Source organism: Phyllobates terribilis, unplaced genomic scaffold, assembly GCF_046119375.1.
Source record: "Phyllobates terribilis strain yellow unplaced genomic scaffold, ASM4611937v1 Scaffold_1__5_contigs__length_1240528914, whole genome shotgun sequence".
NCBI classification, from domain to species: domain Eukaryota; kingdom Metazoa; phylum Chordata; class Amphibia; order Anura; family Dendrobatidae; genus Phyllobates; species Phyllobates terribilis.
In genome coordinates, this window is record NW_027362761.1 from 1,234,097,763 (window position 1) to 1,234,121,292 (window position 23,530).

Below are 23,530 nucleotides of genomic sequence, written 5' to 3' on the forward strand. Positions count from 1 at the left end.
CAGGGAGATGCGACGCGGCGGCGCAGCTCTGCGCACACGGTCGGTACGGGCAGCGCTCTGAACGCAGGACACTTTACGCTGCGTCCAAGGCGCTGCCCGCCGGTGAGTCTACAGCGACACATAGTGGGCACAGGATTCCTACAAATCCATCCACTGCCACCAATCCGCAGCCATTGCTGACCGTGTGCACAGGACGCAGTATATACATATATATACAGCTCCACATGGAATGGCTGCAGATCACGTGTCCTCCTCCTCCACGTGCTCCGCACTCCGCGGTCCTCCACTCACCACAGAGTCCTGCAGCCCCTCCCGGCCGCTCTATCCCCTTGACTTCCTGTGGAGAGCGAGCGATGGTCGCTCCCGGGATGTGATTGGTTGCGCTCCTAATCGCTCCGTGCAGTATCTGCGCTGTGATTGGCTGCTGAGTAGGAGGCGGGGTTACGTGACTTGTGGTCCGGACGTGCTGGTCGCGCGGCTCAGTCTGTTTCGGAGCGGCGGCGCGGGAGGAGCGCGGTCATCATGGTGAGAGCAGAAGGCGGGGAGTCACTGTGACCGTCTGCGGGACTGTGAAGGCGGCGGCTGGTGGAGAAGGCATCCGTGTTCTCGTACTGGACCGTAGCCACGTGCTCAGCACCACGTGTCCCGACACCGTGCAGCATGGCGGCCGCGGGGATCTGCTCTAAGCGCTCACCGCCGTCCCCGCGCCACCGTTTGCTGACGCCGTTCCCCCTCCGTCGTCCTCGTGCCGCCGTTTGCTGACGCCGTTCCCCCTCCGTCGTCCTCGTGCCGCCGTTTGCTGACGCCGTTCCCCCTCCGTCGTCCTCGTGCCGCCGTTTGCTGACGCCGTTCCCCCTCCGTCGTCCTCGTGCCGCCGTTTGCTGACGCCGTTCCCCCTCCGTCGTCCTCGTGCCGCCGTTTGCTGACGCCGTTCCCCCTCCGTCGTCCTCGTGCCGCCGTTTGCTGACGCCGTTCCCCCTCCGTCGTCCTCGTGCCGCCATTTGCTGACGCCGTTCCCCCTCCGTCGTCCTCGTGCCGCCGTTTGCTGACGCCGTTCCCCCTCCGTCGTCCTCGTGCCGCCGTTTGCTGACGCCGTTCCCCCTCCGTCGTCCTCGTGTCGCCTTTTGCTGACGCCGTTCCCCCTCCGTCGTCCTCGTGCCGCCTTTTGCTGACGCCGTTCCCCCTCCCTCCGTCGTCCCCGCGCCGCCGTTTGCTGACGCCGTTCCCCCTCCGTCGTCCTCGCGCCGCCGTTTGCTGACGCCGTTCCCCCTCCGTCGTCCTCGTGCCGCCGTTTGCTGACGCCGTTCCCCCTCCGTCGTCCTCGTGCCGCCGTTTGCTGACGCCGTTCCCCCTCCGTCGTCCTCGTGCCGCCGTTTGCTGACGCCGTTCCCCCTCCGTCGTCCTCGTGCCGCCGTTTGCTGACGCCGTTCCCCCTCCGTCGTCCTCGTGCCGCCGTTTGCTGACGCCGTTCCCCCTCCGTCGTCCTCGTGTCGCCTTTTGCTGACGCCGTTCCCCCTCCGTCGTCCCCGCGCCGCCGTTTGCTGACGCCGTTCCCCCTCCCTCCGTCGTCCCCGCGCCGCCGTTTGCTGACGCCGTTCCCCCTCCCTCCGTCGTCCCCGCGCCGCCGTTTGCTGACGCCGTTCCCCCTCCCTCCGTCGTCCCCGCGCCGCCGTTTGCTGACGCCGTTCCCCCTCCCTCCGTCGTCCCCGCGCCGCCGTTTGCTGACGCCGTTCCCCCTCCCTCCGTCGTCCCCGCGCCGCCGTTTGCTGACGCCGTTCCCCCTCCCTCCGTCGTCCCCGCGCCGCCGTTTGCTGACGCCGTTCCCCCTCCCTCCGTCGTCCCCGCGCCGCCGTTTGCTGACGCCGTTCCCCCTCCCTCCGTCGTCCCCGCGCCGCCGTTTGCTGACGCCGTTCCCCCTCCCTCCGTCGTCCCCGCGCCGCCGTTTGCTGACGCCGTTCCCCCTCCCTCCGTCGTCCCCGCGCCGCCGTTTGCTGACGCCGTTCCCCCTCCCTCCGTCGTCCCCGCGCCGCCGTTTGCTGACGCCGTTCCCCCTCCCTCCGTCGTCCCCGCGCCGCCGTTTGCTGACGCCGTTCCCCCTCCCTCCGTCGTCCCCGCGCCGCCGTTTGCTGACGCCGTTCCCCCTCCCCCCGTCGTCCCCGCGCCGCCGTTTGCTGACGCCGTTCCCCCCGTCGTCCCCGCGCCGCCGTTTGCTGACGCCGTTCCCCCCGTCGTCCCCGTGCCGCCGTTTGCTGACGCCGTCCCCCCCCCGTCGTCCCCGCGCCGCCGTTTGCTGACGCCGTTCCCCCCCCCCGTCGTCCTCGCGCCGCCGTTTGCTGACGCCGTTCCCCCCCGTCGTCCTCGCGCCGCCGTTTGCTGACGCCGTTCCCCCCCGTCGTCCTCGCGCCGCCTTTTGCTGACGCCGTTCCCCCCCCGTCGTCCTCGCGCCGCCTTTTGCTGACGCCGTTCCCCCCCGTCGTCCTCGCGCCGCCGTTTGCTGACGCCGTTCCCCTCCGTCGTCCTCGCGCCGCCGTTTGCTGACGCCGTTCCCCCTCCCTCCGTCGTCCTCGCGCCGCCGTTTGCTGACGCCGTTCCCCCTCCGTCGTCCTCGCGCCGCCGTTTGCTGACGCCGTTCCCCCTCCGTCGTCCTCGCGCCGCCGTTTGCTGACGCCGTTCCCCCTCCGTCGTCCTCGCGCCGCCTTTTGCTGACGCCGTTTCCCCTCCGTCGTCCTCGCGCCGCCGTTTGCTGACGCCGTTCCCCCTCCGTCGTCCTCGTGACGCCGTTCCCCCTCCGTCGTCCTCGTGACGCCGTTTGCTGACGCCGTTCCCCCTCCGTCGTCCTCGTGCCGCCGTTTGCTGACGCCGTGCCGCCGTTTGCTGACGCCTTTTTCCCGCAGGTTCTGCTCCATGTGCTGTTCGAGCACGCTGCGGGCTACGCCCTGTTCGCGGTGCGGGAGGTGGAGGAGATCGGCATGCTGCTGCCGCAGGTGGAGGAGTCCGTACTGAACGTCGGCAAATTCAACGCCATCGTGAAGCTGGCGGCGTTCTCGCCCTTCAGATCCGCCCAGAGCGCCCTGGAGAACATCAACGCCATCTCTGAAGGTAATAGCGCGGGGGAGATGGGCCACAGGACGGGCGATGATGTCACTAACAATCTGTCAATCCACTGAGATCAGTGATGTCATCAAAGTTACTGAGCTCGTCCTGTATGGGGGAGGGGTCCACCAAGCTGTGATGTCGTCAGCGAGCATGGAGGGGGTCGCGGGCCCGTCGGCGGTGGAGTTCTCCTTGGTGCCATGCTTCTGTGGCTCCACCTTCACGTTCCTGGTGACAGGTTTGTACCTTGTCCTCTCCAGGTCTCCTCCATGAGGATCTTAAGCTCTTCCTGGAGACCAACGTGCCAGGGAAGAAGAAGAAAGCGCTGCTGGGCGTGGGGGATGCCAAGATCGGAGCCGCCATCCAGGAGGAGCTGAAGATCACCTGCCAGACCGGCGGCGTGGTGGCTGAGATCATCCGAGGTGAGACGGGAGGACGGTGACCTCCAGACATGACTACAGATGGTCCCCATCAGTGCAGATGGTATCCTCCAGTACTCCTGACTGCTACCCCCCCGGTCACTCCTTGGAATGACCCATTCTAAGTGCTGCCTGCCGTTCTTGTGCCTCCTTACCCCTTCACCTCCCAGGCCCTTTCCCCTGTTATGACCCACTGCTGTCACTGGTTGACACCCTGAAAGGGGTTGTCCACTTCTCTATCTGAATGTTTGCTCCCGTGAATATAACACCTATACTGTACCAGGTGGTATGACCCATTATTACTCCTATTTGACCAACTGACCCCCTGCTTCCTTGTTATGAGGTTGGTATAGCACATGATTCACCTCCTGAGCCCCTTTTCCCCTGTGAGATGGTATGACCCATTCTTTCTCCTGTTTGACCCCCTGAGCCTCCTCTTGTCCCCGTTATGAGATGGTATGACCCATGATTCACCTCCTGAGCCTCATCTCGTCCCCCGTTATGAGGTGGTATGACCTGTGGCGTCTCTCTGCAGGGATCCGTCTTCACTTCCACTCCCTGGTGAAGGGTCTGACCGCACAGTCGGCCTCCAAGGCTCAGCTCGGTCTGGGGCACAGTTACTCCAGAGCCAAGGTGAAGTTCAATGTCAACCGGGTGGACAACATGATCATCCAGTCCATCAGTCTCTTGGACCAGCTGGACAAGGACATCAACACCTTCTCCATGAGGGTCAGGTGAGGCCGGGGGCGACGCTGGGGACGTACGGGCTGCACCTCCCAATGCTTACCACAGGCGGTGGCCCCTTCCACTGTCTGTATAGAAAAAGGAGGAAGATGAACGTCTCCGTCTGCACCACAGGCCGCAGCGTGCAGGCGCTGTACTGTTATCGGGGATACATCCTCTACTCACATCCAAAGCGGCAGCTCTGCTGTGACCGGAGCGTGTGATGACTCCGCTTCCTCTGCAGGGAATGGTACGGATATCACTTCCCGGAGCTGATAAAGATTGTGTCTGACAACTACACGTACTGCCGCACCGCCAAGTTCATTGGGAACCGCAAGGAGCTGAGCGAGGAGAAGCTGGAGGCCATGGAGGAGATCGTCATGGACAGCGCCAAGGCTCAGGCCGTCCTGGAAGCCTCACGGTCCTCCATGGGTAGGTGCGCGTGATGGTGGTTGGGTGAGGAGCTGTCGGGACTGGGGGGCGTCGGCCATTAATGGATTGTCTCTCAGGTATGGACATCTCCCCCATCGACCTCATCAACATCGAGAGCTTCTCCAGCCGCGTCATCTCCCTGTCCGAATACCGCAAGAGCCTGCAGGAATATCTGCGATCCAAGATGAACCAGGTGGCCCCCAGCCTGTCCGCCCTCATCGGAGAAGTGGTGAGTGTCGCTTTAAGGGTGAAGATCCCCCGTCCCCACGGAAGTGATGTCAGTGATCTGTCAATCCACTGAAACTGGTGCTGAAACCCCCACACTACTGATCCGTGGCTCTGCCCCTCCGTTTCCTCCTCACTCCTGTGCTGCTCTGCTTCGCCCCTCCTCTCTTTTCCTACTCTGCCCCTCACGCCTCGCTCCTCCTCTGCGCTGTGCCCCTCCTCTACTTGCCCCTCATGCCTCGCTCCCCCTCTGCGCTGTGCCCCTCTACTTGCCCCTCGCTCCCCCTCTGCGCTGTGCCCCTCCTCTACTTGCCCCTCGCTCCCCCTCTGCGCTGTGCCCCTCTTCTACTCGCCCCTCGCTCCCCCTCTGCGCTGTGCCCCTCTTCTACTTGCCCCACGCTCCCCCTCTGAGCTGTGCCCCTCTTCTACTTGCCCCTCGCTCCCCCTCTGCTCTGTGCCCCTCCTCTACTTGCCCCTTGCTCCCCCTCTGCGCTGTGCCCCTCCTCTACTTGCCCCTCGCTCCTCCTCTGCGCTGTGCCCCTCCTCTACTTGCCCCTTGTGCCTCGCTTATCCTCTGCGCTCTGCCCCTCCTCTACTCGCCTCTCTTCTGCGCTCTGCCCCTCCTCTACTCGCCTCTCTTCTGCGCTCTGCCCCTCCTCTACTCGCCTCTCTTCTGCGCTCTGCCCCTCCTCTACTCGCCTCTCTTCTGCGCTCTGCCCCTCCTCTACTCGCCTCTCTTCTGCGCTCTGCCCCTCCTCTACTCGCCTCTCTTCTGCGCTCTGCCCCTCCTCTACTCGCCTCTCTTCTGCGCTCTGCCCCTCCTCTACTCGCCCCTCTTCTGCGCTCTGCCCCTCCTCTACTCGCCTCTCTTCTGCGCTCTGCCCCTCCTCTACTCGCCTCTCTTCTGCGCTCTGCCCCTCCTCTACTCGCCCCTCTTCTGCGCTCTGCCCCTCCTCTACTCGCCCCTCTTCTGCGCTCTGCCCCTCCTCTACTCGCCTCTCTTCTGCGCTCTGCCCCTCTTCTGCGCTCTGCCCCTCTTCTGCGCTCTGCCCCTCTTCTGCGCTCTGCCCCTCTTCTGCGCTCTGCCCCTCTTCTGCGCTCTGCCCCTCTTCTGCGCTCTGCCCCTCTTCTGCGCTCTGCCCCTCTTCTGCGCTCTGCCCCTCTTCTGCGCTCTGCCCCTCTTCTGCGCTCTGCCCCTCTTCTGCGCTCTGCCCCTCTTCTGCGCTCTGCCCCTCTTCTGCGCTCTGCCCCTCTTCTGCGCTCTGCCCCTCTTCTGCGCTCTGCCCCTCTTCTGCGCTCTGCCCCTCTTCTGCGCTCTGCCCCTCTTCTGCGCTCTGCCCCTCTTCTGCGCTCTGCCCCTCTTCTGCGCTCTGCCCCTCTTCTGCGCTCTGCCCCTCTTCTGCGCTCTGCCCCTCTTCTGCGCTCTGCCCCTCTTCTGCGCTCTGCCCCTCTTCTGCGCTCTGCCCCTCTTCTGCGCTCTGCCCCTCTTCTGCGCTCTGCCCCTCTTCTGCGCTCTGCCCCTCTTCTGCGCTCTGCCCCTCTTCTGCGCTCTGCCCCTCTTCTGCGCTCTGCCCCTCTTCTGCGCTCTGCCCCTCTTCTGCGCTCTGCCCCTCTTCTGCGCTCTGCCCCTCTTCTGCGCTCTGCCCCTCTTCTGCGCTCTGCCCCTCTTCTGCGCTCTGCCCCTCTTCTGCGCTCTGCCCCTCTTCTGCGCTCTGCCCCTCTTCTGCGCTCTGCCCCTCTTCTGCGCTCTGCCCCTCTTCTGCGCTCTGCCCCTCTTCTGCGCTCTGCCCCTCTTCTGCGCTCTGCCCCTCTTCTGCGCTCTGCCCCTCTTCTGCGCTCTGCCCCTCTTCTGCGCTCTGCCCCTCTTCTGCGCTCTGCCCCTCTTCTGCGCTCTGCCCCTCTTCTGCGCTCTGCCCCTCTTCTGCGCTCTGCCCCTCTTCTGCGCTCTGCCCCTCTTCTGCGCTCTGCCCCTCTTCTGCGCTCTGCCCCTCTTCTGCGCTCTGCCCCTCCTCTACTCGCCCCTCCTCTACTCGCCCCTCTTCTGCGCTCTGCCCCTCCCCTGCGCTCACGCCTCCTGTCTCCTTTACAGGTCGGTGCCCGCTTGATTTCTCATGCAGGAAGTCTGACGAATCTGGCCAAGTACCCGGCGTCCACGGTGCAGATCCTGGGGGCAGAGAAGGCGCTCTTCAGGTACAGCTGCTGGGCGGTTGTGGTGATGGCAGTGACCGGGTGTTGGCGTCTGACACGCTGCAGCGTGAGTGATGACCGCCACCCCATAGTCTGAACAACCACCCCCATCATTTGTTGCTCAGGTCAGCTATCGGGGCTGTGGGTGAATCCAACAGATTAGAGGGGGATGGACTGAGCATGCTGGGAGTTGTAGTTTCGTGCTATTACCAAATCTCGGTAATCACCTCTCAGGGCTCTGAAGACGAGGGGCAACACCCCGAAATACGGCCTGATCTTTCACTCAACCTTCATCGGGCGAGCAGCTGCCAAGAACAAGGGGAGAATCTCCCGCTACTTGGCCAACAAGTGCACCATTGCCTCCCGGATAGACTGCTTCTCAGGTAAGTGTCCATCCCTCTCCCCTTATAGGCTGCTCCTCTGGTGAGCCCCCCCTTATAGGCTGCTCCTCTGGTGAGCCCCCCCCTTATAGGCTGCTCCTCTGGTGAGCCCCCCCCTTATAGGCTGCTCCTCTGGTGAGCCCCCCCTTATAGGCTGCTCCTCTGGTGAGCCCCCCCTTATAGGCTGCTCCTCTGGTGAGCCCCCCCTTATAGGCTGCTTCTCTGGTGAGCCCCCCCTTATAGGCTGCTTCTCCTCAGGCGAGCCCCCCCTTATAGGCTGCTCCTCTGGTGAGCCCCCCCCTTATAGGCTGCTCCTCTGGTGAGCCCCCCCTTATAGGCTGCTCCTCTGGTGAGCCCCCCCTTATAGGCTGCTCCTCTGGTGAGCCCCCCCTTATAGGCTGCTCCTCTGGTGAGCCCCCCCTTATAGGCTGCTCCTCTGGTGAGCCCCCCCTTATAGGCTGCTTCTCTGGTGAGCCCCCCCTTATAGGCTGCTTCTCTGGTGAGCCCCCCCTTATAGGCTGCTTCTCCTCAGGCGAGCCCCCCCTTATAGGCTGCTTCACCTCAGGCGAGCCCCCCCTTATAGGCTGCTGCTCCTCAGGCGAGCCCCCCCTTATAGGCTGCTGCTCCTCAGGCGAGCCCTCCCTTATAGGCGGCTGCTCCTCAGGCGAGCCCTCCCTTATAGGCGGCTGCTCCTCAGGCAAGCCCTCCCTTATAGGCGGCTGCTCCTCAGGCGAGCCCTCCGTTATAGGCGGCTGCTCCTCAGGCGAGCCCCCCCTTATAGGTGGCTGCTCCTCAGGCGAGCCCCCCCTTATAGGCGGCTGCTCCTCAGGCGAGCCCCCCCTTATAGGCGGCTGCTCCTCAGGCGAGCCCCCCCTTATAGGCGGCTGCTCCTCAGGCGAGCCCTCCCTTATAGGCGGCTGCTCCTCAGGCGAGCCCTCCCTTATAGGCGGCTGCTCCTCAGGCGAGCCCTCCCTTATAGGCGGCTGCTCCTCAGGCGAGCCCTCCCTTATAGGCGGCTGCTCCTCAGGCGAGCCCTCCCTTATAGGCGGCTGCTCCTCAGGCGAGCCCTCCCTTATAGGCGGCTGCTCCTCAGGCGAGCCCTCCCTTATAGGCGGCTGCTCCTCAGGCGAGCCCTCCCGGTCGCCCCTGATACAGACTTCGCTGTGATGTTGAATATTTTTCGTCAACAGGACATCACTCTGGTGAATGCTGACATCCCTTCTCTGAGCGAAGCCTTGTCCTCCAGCCACATCCAAAGCTGCACCTTGTGTCATGGACTGCAGCGGTGAGGCTGCACTGCTGAGCATTAGAGGCTCGGTGCAGCTCTGGGTGTGACTGGAGTAAACTCCTCTGCTGGGTGAGCTCTGGTCTTCGTGACGTTCCTCACTGTCTTCTTCTTTCAGAAATCCCGACTCCGGTGTTTGGGGATAAGCTGCGGGAGCAGGTGGAGGAGCGGCTGGCCTTCTACGAGACCGGGGAGGCCCCACGCAAGAACCTGGAGGTGATGAAGGAGGCGCAGCAGGAGGTCAGTATATCGGGGGAGAGGTGGGACACTGGGTGGGGACAATGCGAGGCCGGTGGGGGTCTGATGGTTGGAGGTGATGAGGCTTCTTCTCCTGACTATTGCTGGAGGCTAAAACTGATTTAATGAGCCTGATCCGACCAGTGCCACTAGGGAGGGATGATGATGATGATGCTGGTCATCGGGGAGGCTCACCGACCTCCGCTTCCTTCCAGGCGTCTGAAGTGGTGTCTGAGATCAAGCGTAAGCTGGATAAAAAAGAACGGAAGAAGAAGAGGCGCGAGAAGAGGCGCCTCGAGGCTTTGGCCGCTGCTGCCGAGGAGGAGAACGAGGAGGCTGCCGTCCAGGAAAACGAGGTAAGACTGGGGTCTATATGCTGTGGGGAGAACTACAACTCCCACCAGGTCGCTGCCAGGCTCACACTTCATTTCTTCCAGGAGGAAGAGCCGAGCAAGAAGAAAAAGAAGAAACGGAAGTCCGAGGGCGACGTCTCCGAGAACGGGATCGAGGAGGAGCAGACTCCAGCCAAAAAGAAGAAAGTCTCCACCTCCGAGGAGGCGCCGACCTCCGAGCACAAGAAAAAGAAGAAAGCCAAAGTACGGCAGGAGGAGGACAGCTGAGGGGCGGAGCTATGGACTGGGCGGAGCTATGGACTGGGCGGAGCATGGTGTCAGTGCACACTGCTCTGCATAATAGAGTTCTATTTTTTACGTTTCTGTACAGTATGTGGCGGGGGACGAGGAGCTGCCACCTGTCCGTTCACTTTATGAACCACATCATTAAACTTTGTATATAATCTCCCAGAGCGGCTGTCTGCTGTGTCCTGGTTACTAGGGAGGGAAGGGTTAAGCTGACATGGGGGAGGGTTAAGCTCCTATTGGTCTAGAGCAGGCAATGTGCCACTGCGGGGGGAAATGGGAGGAGCTTCCAGTTCTGACATTCTTATTGGTTAAAGTAAAAACGCATTGTCCACGCCCCTTCAGCGTTCAGAGGTGATCTTCATTTAAGTTGGAAAAACGTGGCTCCTGGTATCTGCACGCATGGAGCTGAGCGGCGGCCCTGGCCCTTGAGACCTCTGGGGCGGCGGCCCTGGCCCTCGAGACCTCTGGGGCGGCGGCCCTGGCCCTCGAGACCTCTGGGGCGGTGGCCCTGGCCCTCGAGACCTCTGGGGCGGCGGCCCTGGCCCTCGAGACCTCTGGGGCGGCGGCCCTGGCCCTCGAGACCTCTGGGGCGGCGGCCCTGGCCCTCGAGACCTCTGGGGCGGCGGCCCTGGCCCTCGAGACCTCTGGGGCGGCGGCCCTGGCCCTCGAGACCTCTGGGGCGGCGGCCCTGGCCCTCGAGACCTCTGGGGCGGCGGCCCTGGCCCTCGAGACCTCTGGGGCGGCGGCCCTGGCCCTCGAGACCTCTGGGGCGGCGGCCCTGGCCCTCGAGACCTCTGGGGCGGCGGCCCTGGCCCTCGAGACCTCTGGGGCGGCGGCCCTGGCCCTCGAGACCTCTGGGGCGGCGGCCCTGGCCCTCGGGACCTCTGGGGCGGCGGCCCTGGCCCTCGGGACCTCTGGGGCGGCGGCCCTGGCCTCGTAATTCTTCTCACTGTTCCAGAACAGGAGTATCTTCAGCTACTGTCTAGACGAGTAGTCAGACCTACCTGGCCCTTAATTGCTAAAATCTTTACTCCGTTCATAGTTTAGTTAGAGGGAGACACCGCTCTATCAAGTTGACCTATAACATGACATAGAAGAAAAACACCTATGAGGCACATTAATGGCCTCATTCAAGGCAGTAGTGGCCTGTCGCACCGGAGGGGCTGGTCCATCAGTGATGATGAAGGCTATGCATTTCTCCAGCAGTGACAACCCAGGCGGACAGGTTTAAACTGGTAAAGCCTGCTGCCCAGCGCCACGTTGTGTGATGTGGATTGCATTGACAACATACAACTCTTTATTCGCATTACTGCGCGGAAGAAAAGCCTGGCAATCTACTTCCGTATTATGCCAAGAAAACTTGGTGTGTACATTCGATAAAACTTGATATAGTGATGGAAGAGGACGATGCGCCCATGGGTCAGCAGCTACTGGGGAAGAGCCGATGGTCGACCGGTGTCATAAATGCTGATGTGCCAGGATCAAAGCTGCAAGGTCATCTTGGTGCTGATGTCGCTCGGTCAAAAGGAAAATCAAAAGCTGTAGAGATATCAAAGTTTGGAATGAACGTAGGCAAGCACGACATCGTCAAAGTCTAAACGGGCAGAACAAGACTCTTACTCAGAATTAGCAAACTAAGATTACCTCAATCCAGACACCTCCAAACAAGCATTTTGGGTTTTCTATTCTAGCAACGATGACGGAAGACGAAACTGTTGCTTTTATTTTCAATCAACGCTGTCATGAAGTCGAGCTGCGGAAATGGACTACGCGACAACAGGCCGTTTCCAACATCGATTTGACCGACCCAAAGCTGAAGCTTTAACTATTGCTGAAGAATCCCAGTAAGACCATAAACTAGATGCCAGGAGAGACCCAACATCTATGGTTAACGGAAAAGACTCTGAAGATCATCAAAGAAAGACGAATGTCGATGGTAAGTTAGCGAGCGGGCTGTAGATAACGAGACGAATGTCGATGGTAAGTTAGCGAGCTGTAGATAACGAGACTAATGTCGATGGTAAGTTGGCGAGCGGGCTGTAGATAACGAGACGAATGTCGATGGTAAGTTGGCGAGCGGGCTGTAGATAACGAGATGAATGTCGATGGTAAGTTGGCGAGCGGGCTGTAGATAACGAGACGAATGTCGATGGTAAGTTGGTGAGCGAGCTGTAGATAACGAGACGAATATCGATGGTAAGTTGGCGAGCGGGCTGTAGATAACGAGACGAATGTCGATGGTAAGTTGAGCGAGCTGTAGATAACGAGACGAATGTCGATGGTAAGTTGGCGAGCGGGCTGTAGATAACGAGATGAATGTCGATGGTAAGTTGGCGAGCGGGCTGTAGATAACGAGACGAATGTCGATGGTAAGTTGGTGAGCGAGCTGTAGATAACGAGACGAATATCGATGGTAAGTTGGCGAGCGGGCTGTAGATAACGAGACGAATGTCGATGGTAAGTTGGTGAGCGAGCTGTAGATAACGAGACGAATGTCGATGGTAAGTTGGTGAGCGGGCTGTAGATAACGAGATGAATGTCGATGGTAAGTTAGCGAGCGGGCTGTAGATAACGAGACTAATGTCGATGGTAAGTTAGCGAGCGGGCTGTAGATAACGAGACGAATATCGATGGTAAGTTGGTGAGCGGGCTGTAGATAACGAGACGAATGTCGATGGTACGTTGGTGAGCGGGCTGTAGATAACGAGACGAATGTCGATGGTAAGTTAGTGAGCGAGCTGTAGATAACGAGACGAATGTCGATGGTAAGTTAGCGAGCGGGCTGTAGATAACGAGACGAATGTCGATGGTAAGTTGGTGAGCGAGCTGTAGATAACGAGATGAATGTCGATGGTAAGTTAGCGAGCGGGCTGTAGATAACGAGACTAATGTCGATGGTAAGTTAGCGAGCGGGCTGTAGATAACGAGACTAATGTCGATGGTAAGTTGGCGAGCGGGCTGTAGATAACGAGACGAATGTCGATGGTAAGTTGGCGAGCGGGCTGTAGATAACGAGATGAATGTCGATGGTAAGTTAGCGAGCGGGCTGTAGATAACGAGACGAATATCGATGGTAAGTTGGCGAGCGGGCTGTAGATAACGAGATGAATGTCGATGGTAAGTTAGCGAGCGGGCTGTAGATAACGAGACTAATGTCGATGGTAAGTTAGCGAGCGGGCTGTAGATAACGAGACTAATGTCGATGGTAAGTTAGCGAGCGGGCTGTAGATAACGAGACTAATGTCGATGGTAAGTTAGCGAGCGGGCTGTAGATAACGAGACTAATGTCGATGGTAAGTTAGCGAGCGGGCTGTAGATAACGAGACTAATGTCGATGGTAAGTTAGCGAGCGGGCTGTAGATAACGAGACGAATGTCGATGGTAAGTTAGTGAGCGAGCTGTAGATAACGAGACGAATGTCGATGGTACGTTGGTGAGCGGGCTGTAGATAACGAGACGAATGTCGATGGTACGTTGGTGAGCGAGCTGTAGATAACGAGACGAATGTCGATGGTAAGTTAGCGAGCGAGCTGTAGATAACGAGACGAATGTCGATGGTACGTTGGTGAGCGGGCTGTAGATAACGAGACGAATGTCGATGGTACGTTGGTGAGCGAGCTGTAGATAACGAGACGAATGTCGATGGTAAGTTAGCGAGCGGGCTGTAGATAACGAGACGAATGTCGATGGTAAGTTGGCGAGCGGGCTGCAGATAACGAGACGAATGTCGATGGTAAGTTGGCGAGCGGGCTGCAGATAACGAGACGAATGTCGATGGTAAGTTGGCGAGCGAGCTGTAGATAACGAGACGAATGTCGATGGTAAGTTGGCGAGCGAGCTGTAGATAACGAGACGAATGTCGATGGTAAGTTAGCGAGCGGGCTGTAGATAACGAGACGAATGTCGATGGTAAGTTAGCGAGCTGTAGATAACGAGACGAATGTCGATGGTAAGTTGGCGAGCGGGCTGTAGATAACGAGACGAATGTCGATGGTAAGTTGGCGAGCGGGCTGCAGATAACGAGACGAATGTCGATGGTAAGTTAGTGAGCGAGCTGTAGATAACGAGACGAATGTCGATGGTAAGTTGGCGAGCTGTAGATAACGAGACGAATGTCGATGGTAAGTTAGCGAGCTGTAGATAACGAGACGAATGTCGATGGTAAGTTAGCGAGCGGGCTGTAGATAACGAGACGAATGTCGATGGTAAGTTGGCGAGCGGGCTGCAGATAACGAGACGAATGTCGATGGTAAGTTGGCGAGCGGGCTGCAGATAACGAGACGAATGTCGATGGTAAGTTGGCGAGCGAGCTGTAGATAACGAGACGAATGTCGATGGTAAGTTGGCGAGCGAGCTGTAGATAACGAGACGAATGTCGATGGTAAGTTAGCGAGCGGGCTGTAGATAACGAGACGAATGTCGATGGTAAGTTAGCGAGCTGTAGATAACGAGACGAATGTCGATGGTAAGTTAGCGAGCGGGCTGTAGATAACGAGACGAATGTCGATGGTAAGTTGGTGAGCGGGCTGTAGATAACGAGACGAATGTCGATGGTAAGTTAGTGAGCGAGCTGTAGATAACGAGACGAATGTCGATGGTAAGTTAGTGAGCGAGCTGTAGATAACGAGACGAATGTCGATGGTAAGTTAGCGAGCTGTAGATAACGAGACGAATGTCGATGGTAAGTTGGTGAGCGGGCTGTAGATAACGAGACGAATGTCGATGGTAAGTTGGCGAGCGGGCTGCAGATAACGAGACGAATGTCGATGGTAAGTTGGCGAGCGGGCTGCAGATAACGAGACGAATGTCGATGGTAATTTAGCGAGCGGGCTGCAGATAACGAGACGAATGTCGATGGTAATTTAGCGAGCGGGCTGTAGATAACATCTGTAAAAGACTATAGGGCAAAGAACTTTAACAAAGATGGAAAGCAAACATCTGACCAGGAAGGCAAACCAAAAGATACATGGAAAGTTTCAACCAAGAGTGGCAATGGTGAAAGACGCCAACGGGAACAAACTGAGCTCGAACAAATCAAGGCAAGAAGGCATACATGGAGCACCTGTCCAAGAATGACCCGGTGATGACGGGAAGAAACGGACGGGAGAGGATGGAGAGCCGAACATCCTGGAAGATGAAGTCGTTGCTGCAACAAAGCGCCTGGATGTGTCCATATCCAATAGAGCGAACAAAGTCTTCAGAAGCCGCAGTTGATGACGTCACTCACCTCGGTCAACAATGTATGGACAACAGTAAATGGCCAAGATCCGGGATTATTCCTATTCCGAAGAAAGGAGATGCTACCGCCTGTGGAAACCATCGGACTATTGTGCTCGTGCCAACAAAATATTATTGAAGATCCTACGAAGACGGCTACAGCCTTACTGATAAAGATCTGCCCGAGGAACAAGCCGGATTCAGAAAAGCCCGAGGAACAAGAGATGTGATTGCCAACATTAGATGGATAATGGAGAAGGCCAAAAGAATACTATATATATATATATATATAATATATATATATTTTTTTTTTGCTTAGCCTACAAGGTCTTCTAAAGTTTTTGGTGATGAACAGTTGAAGACTTTGCTGAAGGCTATGGGTCGCCGAACCATCTGATCAGCCTCATTAGGAACAACGATCAAACGCCCAAATCTTTATACTAGATAAAATTATTTTTTTTATTTAATTTAATATATTAAAAGATTGGACTACAGACTACATCTAGAGGAAAGAAGGTTTAATCATCATCGATGCAGATTCTTTACTGTAAGAGCAGTGAGTCTATAGTCCGGGATGCTATTTGTCTGGGTTGCTGGCCTACGTGGAATGATCGTAATACAGATTTATGAATAAATCCCAAGTTTGATCCACCTTGGTCATGGTAAAAAAAAAAATACTTTGAATACAGTGTAAATGTTTTTTTACGTAAAAAATTACTGTATTCGACGTTTTTTTTTTAACCATGATCAAGGTGGCTCAAACTTGGATTTATATGCCTTTATATGCATATTGAACCCCATTGTCTTGGGGATATAGTCCAGCGCTGGTTATGCCGTCTGTCTCTTGTGGGGGAAGGGTTCTTTCTATCGGGAGTTAGACCGAGGTCCTGTATTAGAAGCCACAGATATAAGGAGTGTAATTACCATCAGCCCCTCAGGCGTGGAGACCACGCTCCTCTCACGTGGTCTGATGACCTGGTGTTGGTAATGGGTGGGACGTTACATGCCAGACTGCAGCGGCATAGTCCCTTAGTCTCGAGGGTTCCAGCTCCTGCCCTGAGGCCTTGGGACAGGACACACTTCAGGGGGCTCCTGGGTGCGTTACGTATAAGGGTCCTAGTTATCCATATTCTAAAGGTTACTGGATTAATCTTCCAGTGGTGCACGGCCTGTGTCCTGCAGGACGCGTGGTGAGCTGCTCTGTGCCCCGGGCGTAGGAGAACCAGTGAAAGAATAAGTACATGCAGGTTTATTACTGGTCTATAACAGTCCTCATTTTGTTTGTGGCAGTGGACACCACCATCCTTTTCTGTGCAATAAGCGGTGTTTACTGTCTCTTCTATGGCTGCGGAGTCTATAATTCATCTGACAGTTACTGCGGTACATTATTGGTGTGGGGTACAGTAATGGGGTCTCACGCTACCCATTTTCTGCCATATAATTTGTCTACCACATGGATGGATGGTGAATATTTAGCATTATATATCAGGTACTCAATACTGTGATTTATCTTTGCAGAATTTTATACTTTGGCTATTACATGTACTTAGGATAGCGATTGGTAGCCCATACTTTTTTTTTTTATATGGGTTAAATATTAATATTGCCACCTTCTTACTCCAACTAGAACAAGGGTATTCATCAAAGGTTTGATCCTTCTAATCTGCTCATTGCTTCCTGGCATTATGGATCTATCACCAGGAATCTGGAGACGCTAATCACAGGGTTTCAGGTGCCTTGGAAATTGCTCCAATTGTCTATATTTCTTCTGATCTTACAGATCGGTTACTACATCTAGCCTAGGGCTTTGGTCCTTTACGGCTTCTGTGCCCTTGCTGGTGCTATTTATTTGGTATTGCTGTGTGCTGTCCAGAGGGATGGACTGGAAAAGGGGCAATTAGACCTACTGGTAATTTGATTTCCAGGTAGTCCCTCCGGACAGCAGCAGTTTCCCTTCCCGTATGTTTTATCTTGCAGATGAGTTTCTAGTGGCTCGTATAGACCATTTGCATCCATCCCTCTGTAGTGATCTGAGACACTGGAGAGTGGAAAGACCTCTTAACCTGTGATCCTGTCCCTGCAAAGATCAAGGAAGACCATCTCCTGTGTGCTGGCCAGAGGGATGGACTGGAACTAGAATTACCGGTAGGTATAATTCCCCTTTAAATAATTGCTCTGCCCTCAGAACTTGGCAACCACTCAGCCTTGGGGTAGGTGAAGACCTAGGAAACCCACCCACACAACAGAAGCAGTGATGGAAGCCCTGTCCCCATATGTGTATACATATTTTGTCAGTACGGGCTCCACACAAGCCAGCTTTATTTAAAGAGAGAATACACATCAGGTAAAGCTGCATCACACTTTGCACATTGGAGATTCTTTCTTGCATCTTATTTTTGGTTTTCAGTGCCCATAGCAGTACCTTTAGTGTAATACATTCTGCACAGTCCGTGCCCATAGCGGTGCCTTTGGTACAATATATTCTAATGTCCTTTGCTCAGAGTGGTGCTCTCATTCTGGTACAATATACTCTTCATGGCCTGTGCCCATAGTGGTACCATCAGTAAATTATATTGTGGATGCCCTTTTCTCATAGTTGTACCTTTAATCCAGTATATTCCTGTGTGGTGCCCATAGCGGTACCTTCAGTCCATTACACTCATACTGCACAAATAGTGTAGTGATTGTATTTTGCCCACAACTATCAGCTATATCTGATGTGAATGAGCATCTTAGGAGCCAGAAGCCGCACAGCAGTGATGGGAGCAGACTGCACAATGGTGACACAGAGCCAGTTGTATACCGGGGGCGTGCGCACATCATACATAAACAGCAGCATGATAGGAATGTGGCAGCGAGGAAGCATCGGTGGTCGCTCTATGAGTTGAGGTTGGCGATCACGGCATGTGTGTAGTCCAGGGACGTGGCGTATCCTCCCATATCTGTTGTACGCACCTGCAAGCAATAAAAGGATCTTTACAGACGGGAGTTGCATGGTAAGATGGCAGCATGCTATGCCTCACACTAACCACTGGAGGTCAGTAACCTTCCATATAAGCAGTAGGACGGCAGCTTTACTATCCTGCCTGAGCCAAGATGGGCAGCTGTCACACACCACCGTATTTACCAGTATTCTAGTACACACAGATCTACGCTCCTCGGATGGTCCAGTGGACATCAGTAATATGTGAACGGCTCTTTGTGTCGATGACTACAGGCATTCAGGACTTGACCTGACATCTTCTTTATGATAGGTCTGAGCTAAGCGACACGGTGACATTATCGTCAGGGGTATCTAGTGTCCATATCTCCTAGATGCATTGAAGCTTTGTGGTCTTCTGGCCTTGGGTTTAACCCTTCGCATTGTGCACCTGCAGATCCTCCTGGTTTATGAGTCAACATCATATCTGGGCAAAGTGCGGCCCTTGGGCTGTTCTGGTGCGAATCGGGCCAGAGGGCCGTATACGGTGGTGACCCGCACCATGCAGCCGCCCCCCGCTTGGCATCTCACTGTCACTGATATCTGGATCCTCAACTTCTTCCATCATTGACCTGCGCGTCCGAGCACAGGAGGCAAGATGATGTCACTACATCGGGTCACTACATCGCGTCAGCCGTGCCGTCATACACAGCGCAGACAAGAGCAGCGGGGGAAGGGGGTGGTAGCTTTATTTTTCTATTGACAGTACATTGTGGGGACATCATACTGTGTACGGGGGCTGTGTGGGGACATCATACTGTGTAATGGGGCTGTGTTGGGACATCATACTGTGTACGGGGGCTGAGTGGGGACATAAAGCTAAAGGGGCTGTGTGGGGACATCATACTGTGTAATGGGGCTGTGTTGGGACATCATACTGTGTAAGGGGAGCTGTGTTGGGACATCATACTGTGTAAGGGGAGCTGTGTTGGGACATCATACTGTGTAAGGGGAGCTGTGTTGGGACATCATACTGTGTACGGGGGCTGAGTGGGGACATAAAGCTAAAGGGGCTGTGGGGACATCATACTGTGTAATGGGGCTGTGTGGGGACATCATACTGTGTAAGGGGGGCTGTGTTGGGACATCATACTGTGTAAGGGGAGCTGTGTTGGGACATCATACTGTGTAAGGGGAGCTGTGTTGGGACATCATACTGTGTACGGGGGCTGAGTGGGGACATAAAGCTAAAGGGGCTGTGTGGGGACATCATACTGTGTAATGGGGCTGTGTTGGGACATCATACTGTGTAAGGGGAGCTGTGTTGGGACATCATACTGTGTACGGGGGCTGAGTGGGGACATAAAGCTAAAGGGGCTGTGTGGGGACATCATACTGTGTAATGGGGCTGTGTGGGGACATCATACTGTGTAATGGGGCTGTGTTGGGACATCATACTGTGTAAGGGGAGCTGTGTTGGGACATCATACTGTGTAAGGGGAGCTGTGTTGGGACATCATACTGTGTAAGGGGAGCTGTGTTGGGACATCATACTGTGTACGGGGGCTGAGTGGGGACATAAAGCTAAAGGGGCTGTGTGGGGACATCATACTGTGTAATGGGGCTGTGTTGGGACATCATACTGTGTAAGGGGAGCTGTGTTGGGACATCATACTGTGTAAGGGGAGCTGTGTTGGGACATCATACTGTGTACGGGGGCTGAGTGGGGACATAAAGCTAAAGGGGCTGTGTGGGGACATCATACTGTGTAATGGGGCTGTGTTGGGACATCATACTGTGTAAGGGGAGCTGTGTTGGGACATCATACTGTGTAAGGGGAGCTGTGTTGGGACATCATACTGTGTAAGGGGAGCTGTGTTGGGACATCATACTGTGTAAGGGGAGCTGTGTTGGGACATCATACTGTGTAAGGGGAGGGCAGTGTTGGGACATCATACTGTGTAATGGGGCTGAGCGGGGACATCATACTGTGTAAGGGGAGCGGTGCTGGGACATCATACTGTGTAATGGGGCTGAGTGGGGACATCATAATATGTAAGGGGAGCGGTGTTGGGACATCATACTGTGTAATGGGGCTGAGTGGGGACATCATAATATGTAAGGGGAGGGCAGTGTTGGGACATCATACTGTGTAATGGGGCTGAGCGGGGACATCATACTGTGTAAGGGGAGCGGTGTTGGGACATCATACTGTGTACGGGGGCTGAGTGGGGACATCATAATATGTAAGGGGAGGGCAGTGTTGGGACATCATACTGTATAAGGGGAGCTGTGTTGGGACATCATACTGTGTAAGGGGAGGGCAGTGTTGGGACATCATACTGTGTAATGGGGCTGAGCGGGGACATCATACTGTGTAAGGGGAGCGGTGTTGGGACATCATACTGTGTAATGGGGCTGAGTGGGGACATCATAATATGTAAGGGGAGCGGTGTTGGGACATCATACTGTGTACGGGGGCTGTGTGGGGACATCATACTATGTAAGGGGGGTTGTGCTGGGACATCATACTATGTACGGGGGCTGAGTGGGGACATCATAATATGTAAGGGGGGTTGTGCTGGGACATCATACTGTGTAATGGTGGCTGTGCTGGGACATCATACTGTGTAATGGTGGTTGTGCTGGGACATCATACTGTGTAATGGGGCTGAGTGGGGACATCATACTGTGTAAGGGGGGCTGTGTGGGGACATCATACTGTGTACGGGGGCTGTGTGGGGACATCATACTATGTAAGGGGGGTTGTGCTGGGACATCATACTATGTACGGGGGCTGAGTGGGGACATCATAATATGTAAGGGGGGCTGTGTTGGGACATCATACTGTGTAATGGGGCTGAGCGGGGACATCATACTATGTAAGGGGGGTTGTGCTGGGACATCATACTGTGTACGGGGGCTGTGTGGGGACATCATACTATGTATGGGGGCTGTGTGGGGACATCATACTGTGTACGGGGGCTGAGTGGGGACACCATAATATGTAAGGGGGGCTGTGTTGGGACATCATACTATGTAAGGGGGGCTGTGTTGGGACATCATACTGTGTAATGGGGCTGTGTTGGGAACATCATACTGTGCACGGGGGCTGAGTGGGGACATCATAATATGTAAGGGGAGGGCTGTGTTGGGACATCATACTCTGTAATGGGGCTGTGTTGAGAACATCATACTATGTAAGGGGGTTGTGTTGACATCATACTGTGTACGGGGGCTGTGTTGGGACATCATACTGTGCAATGGGGCTGTGTGGGAACATCATACTGTGTAAGGGGGGCTGTGTTGGGACATCATACTATGTAAGGGGGGCTGTGTTGACATCATACTGTGTACGGGGGCTGTGTTGGGACATCATACTGTGCAATGGGGCTGTGTGGGAACATCATACTGTGTAATGGGGCTGTGTGGCGACATCATATGATGTAAAGGGGAAGCTGAGTGGGGCCATCATACTGTGAAAGGGGGCCTGTATGGGGACCTCATACTATGTAAGGGGGGGGCAGAGTGTGGACATCATACTATATAAAGAGGGGGGCTGAGTGGGGACATCATACTGTGAAGGGGGGGCTGAGTGGGGACAATATGGAAGGGGGGTGTCATAGAAAATATTAAAAATGTCTCTCTTTCCCCAAACCCCTCTTCCCCCTCTCCTATCTACAATTTGTCAAGGACCAAGAGCTTACACTCTGAGAAGTGGTTAATATGCAAATGCTAGTACAAAAGGAGCTACTAACCTAATTAACATACCAAACAGGAGAGACCTATGATAAATAGACACCTGAGCATATGGGATTGAAAGACTGAGGATACAGCTCCTAGCTTCAAAAGAATTCTCTCTCACCTCCAGGGCATCCCCATTTGCATATATGTTCAATCTGCAGTATGGAATATTGGAAGTTCTATACTTCTGAGAATGGGACACATTTTTAGCAGCAGGATCAGCTAAGGAACAATATGCATATTTTTCCGGTACTGTGAGCCCTTCGGGTGAGCTGTGGCGCAAAAGTACCAAAATAAACAACAGCAGTTATGTCACGTCTAGTCTCTAAATAAAGGTAACTTCGTAATAAAAAATATGGTATCACTTGCGAACTTCTGCAATTAACCAGCGAGAAGTTATCGCAGAAGTTAGATATTTTAATAAAATCATGAAGGGCGAAGACAAACCCACGTGAGGCCATCGCAGGGGAGTGTGTGGTCAGGTCCCCCCTCTGCATAAAAGATCCAACTGAAGATTGATCCATACTCATGCTGGGAGGTATATATTCTATAAGCACGGGTCCCGTTAGATAACGGCCAAATCAATTGGAGCGCCTCACCTCCATCTAAACTGAATCGTCTCTGCGATCAGTCTAGTACATTTCTTTAGTTAATCCTTTTTTATTTTGTGTAACTGTATATTCTGTAGTGTTTTGTCCCCCTTTTGTAAAATATTTGTATATTTTTCATAAACACTGCCTACCTTTTGGATTAAATATAAAATTTAATAGCTCTGTTCTTCTGTCCTGTAATCGTTCTTCCCCCGAAGCCATACACTACCCATAAGGAGTCCAATCGGCCAGAACTGATTGGTGGTGGCAGCGAATAATCTTAATTAGGCTATCGTGAAGCTGGTAGTGATCGTACGGGGGCATATACCCATATTCCATGCATTGGAATCCGGGGGTGTGTACGCCATACGCTCACTGCTCGCTTGCCAATAACTAAGTAGTGAGTAATCGGGATCGTGCGTGAGACGAATCCCTTACAAATTGGTGGAAACGGTGGGATATTGTATGATCCCGCCGGTGTAGTCCCTGACAGGGGGGCTGAGTGGGGACATCATACTGTGTAAGGGGGGCTGAGTGGGGACATCATACTATGTAAAAGGGGGCTGAGTGGGGTAAGGGGAGCTGAGTGGGGACACCATATTGTGTAAGTGGGGCTGAGTGGGGACATCATATTGTGTAAGGGGGGCTGAGTGGGGACATCATACTATGTAAAGGGGGGCTGAGTGTGGTAAGGGGGGCTGAGTGGGGACATCATATTGTGTAAGGGGGGCTGAGTGGGGAGATCATACTATGTAAAGGGGGGCTGAGTGTGGTAAGGGGGGCGGAGTGGGGACATCATACTGTGTAAGGGGGGCTGTGTTGGGACATCATACTGTGTAAGGGGGGCTGTGTGGGGACATCATACTGTTGAAGGGGACTACGTAGGGACATCATACTGTGCAAGGGGGCTGTGTGGGGACATCATACTATGTAAGGGGACTACGTAGGGACATCATACTGTGCAAGGGGGCTGTGTGGGGACATCATACTGAGTACGAGGGCTGTGTAGAGATACTGTGGAATGGGGTTGTGTGGGGACATCATACTATGTAAGGGGGGCTGTGTTGGGACATCATACTGTGTAAGGGGGGCTTGTGTTGGGACATCATACTGTGTAAGGGGGGCTGTGTGGGGACATAATACTGAGTAAGAGGGCTGTGTAGAGATATTGTGGAATGGGGTTGTGTGGGGACATCATACTGTAGAGGGGGCTGTGGGGTCATTATACTGTACAAGGGGGCTGTGTGGGAGCATAAAACTGCAAAGAAAACAGACTTCTCTGCTGTCTCTGAGGCAAAAAAAAATCAGCCCTGTGCACGGCCCCATAGAATACCAGTGGTCTGACCAGTGGTGTGAGTGCGATCAGACGTTGCGTCGGGTCGCACTGGGACAGCACATACTCTCGTCTGCAGTCATTTCTTTGGTGTTGATCAGCTG

At 55.1% G+C, this 23,530-nt stretch overlaps 2 protein-coding genes and 2 non-coding genes across 4 annotated transcripts in view; 3 read left to right on the top strand and 1 right to left on the bottom strand.

Moving 5' to 3' along the window:
* The first annotated feature begins 383 nt into the window (after positions 1–383).
* On the top strand, positions 384–9,786 carry NOP56 (NOP56 ribonucleoprotein). The gene is made up of 11 exons (XM_073650355.1): positions 384–525; positions 2,895–3,099; positions 3,354–3,515; positions 4,048–4,246; positions 4,480–4,667; positions 4,745–4,896; positions 6,982–7,082; positions 7,314–7,462; positions 8,863–8,984; positions 9,197–9,337; positions 9,419–9,786. Exons 1-11 carry the CDS (start codon positions 523–525, stop codon positions 9,599–9,601), a joined length of 1,605 nt encoding a protein of 534 aa, XP_073506456.1. The 5' UTR covers positions 384–522; the 3' UTR covers positions 9,602–9,786.
* Positions 4,283–4,412, top strand: LOC141175133 (small nucleolar RNA SNORA51). Its single transcript, XR_012253015.1, has one exon. It is a non-coding gene; the product is annotated as a small nucleolar RNA SNORA51 (small nucleolar RNA).
* Positions 9,053–9,119, top strand: LOC141174967 (small nucleolar RNA SNORD57). Its single transcript, XR_012253000.1, has one exon. It is a non-coding gene; the product is annotated as a small nucleolar RNA SNORD57 (small nucleolar RNA).
* A 7,355-nt stretch (positions 9,787–17,141) lies between the features above and the next one.
* IDH3B (isocitrate dehydrogenase (NAD(+)) 3 non-catalytic subunit beta) overlaps positions 17,142–23,530 on the bottom strand; it is a 68,060-nt gene continuing 61,671 nt past the window's right edge. Inside the window, exon 12 of the mRNA XM_073650375.1 lies at positions 17,142–17,794. Within this exon, the coding sequence (XP_073506476.1) occupies positions 17,717–17,794 (78 nt within the window). The 3' untranslated portion in view covers positions 17,142–17,716. The remainder of the gene's footprint in view (positions 17,795–23,530) is intronic.

Coding starts and splice junctions, on each gene's coding strand:
- NOP56 (XM_073650355.1), top strand. Junction 3,516..4,047: donor GGTGGCTGAGATCATCCGAG/GTGAGACGGGAG, acceptor GTCTCTCTGCAG/GGATCCGTCTTCACTTCCAC. Junction 8,985..9,196: donor TGAAGGAGGCGCAGCAGGAG/GTCAGTATATCG, acceptor GCTTCCTTCCAG/GCGTCTGAAGTGGTGTCTGA.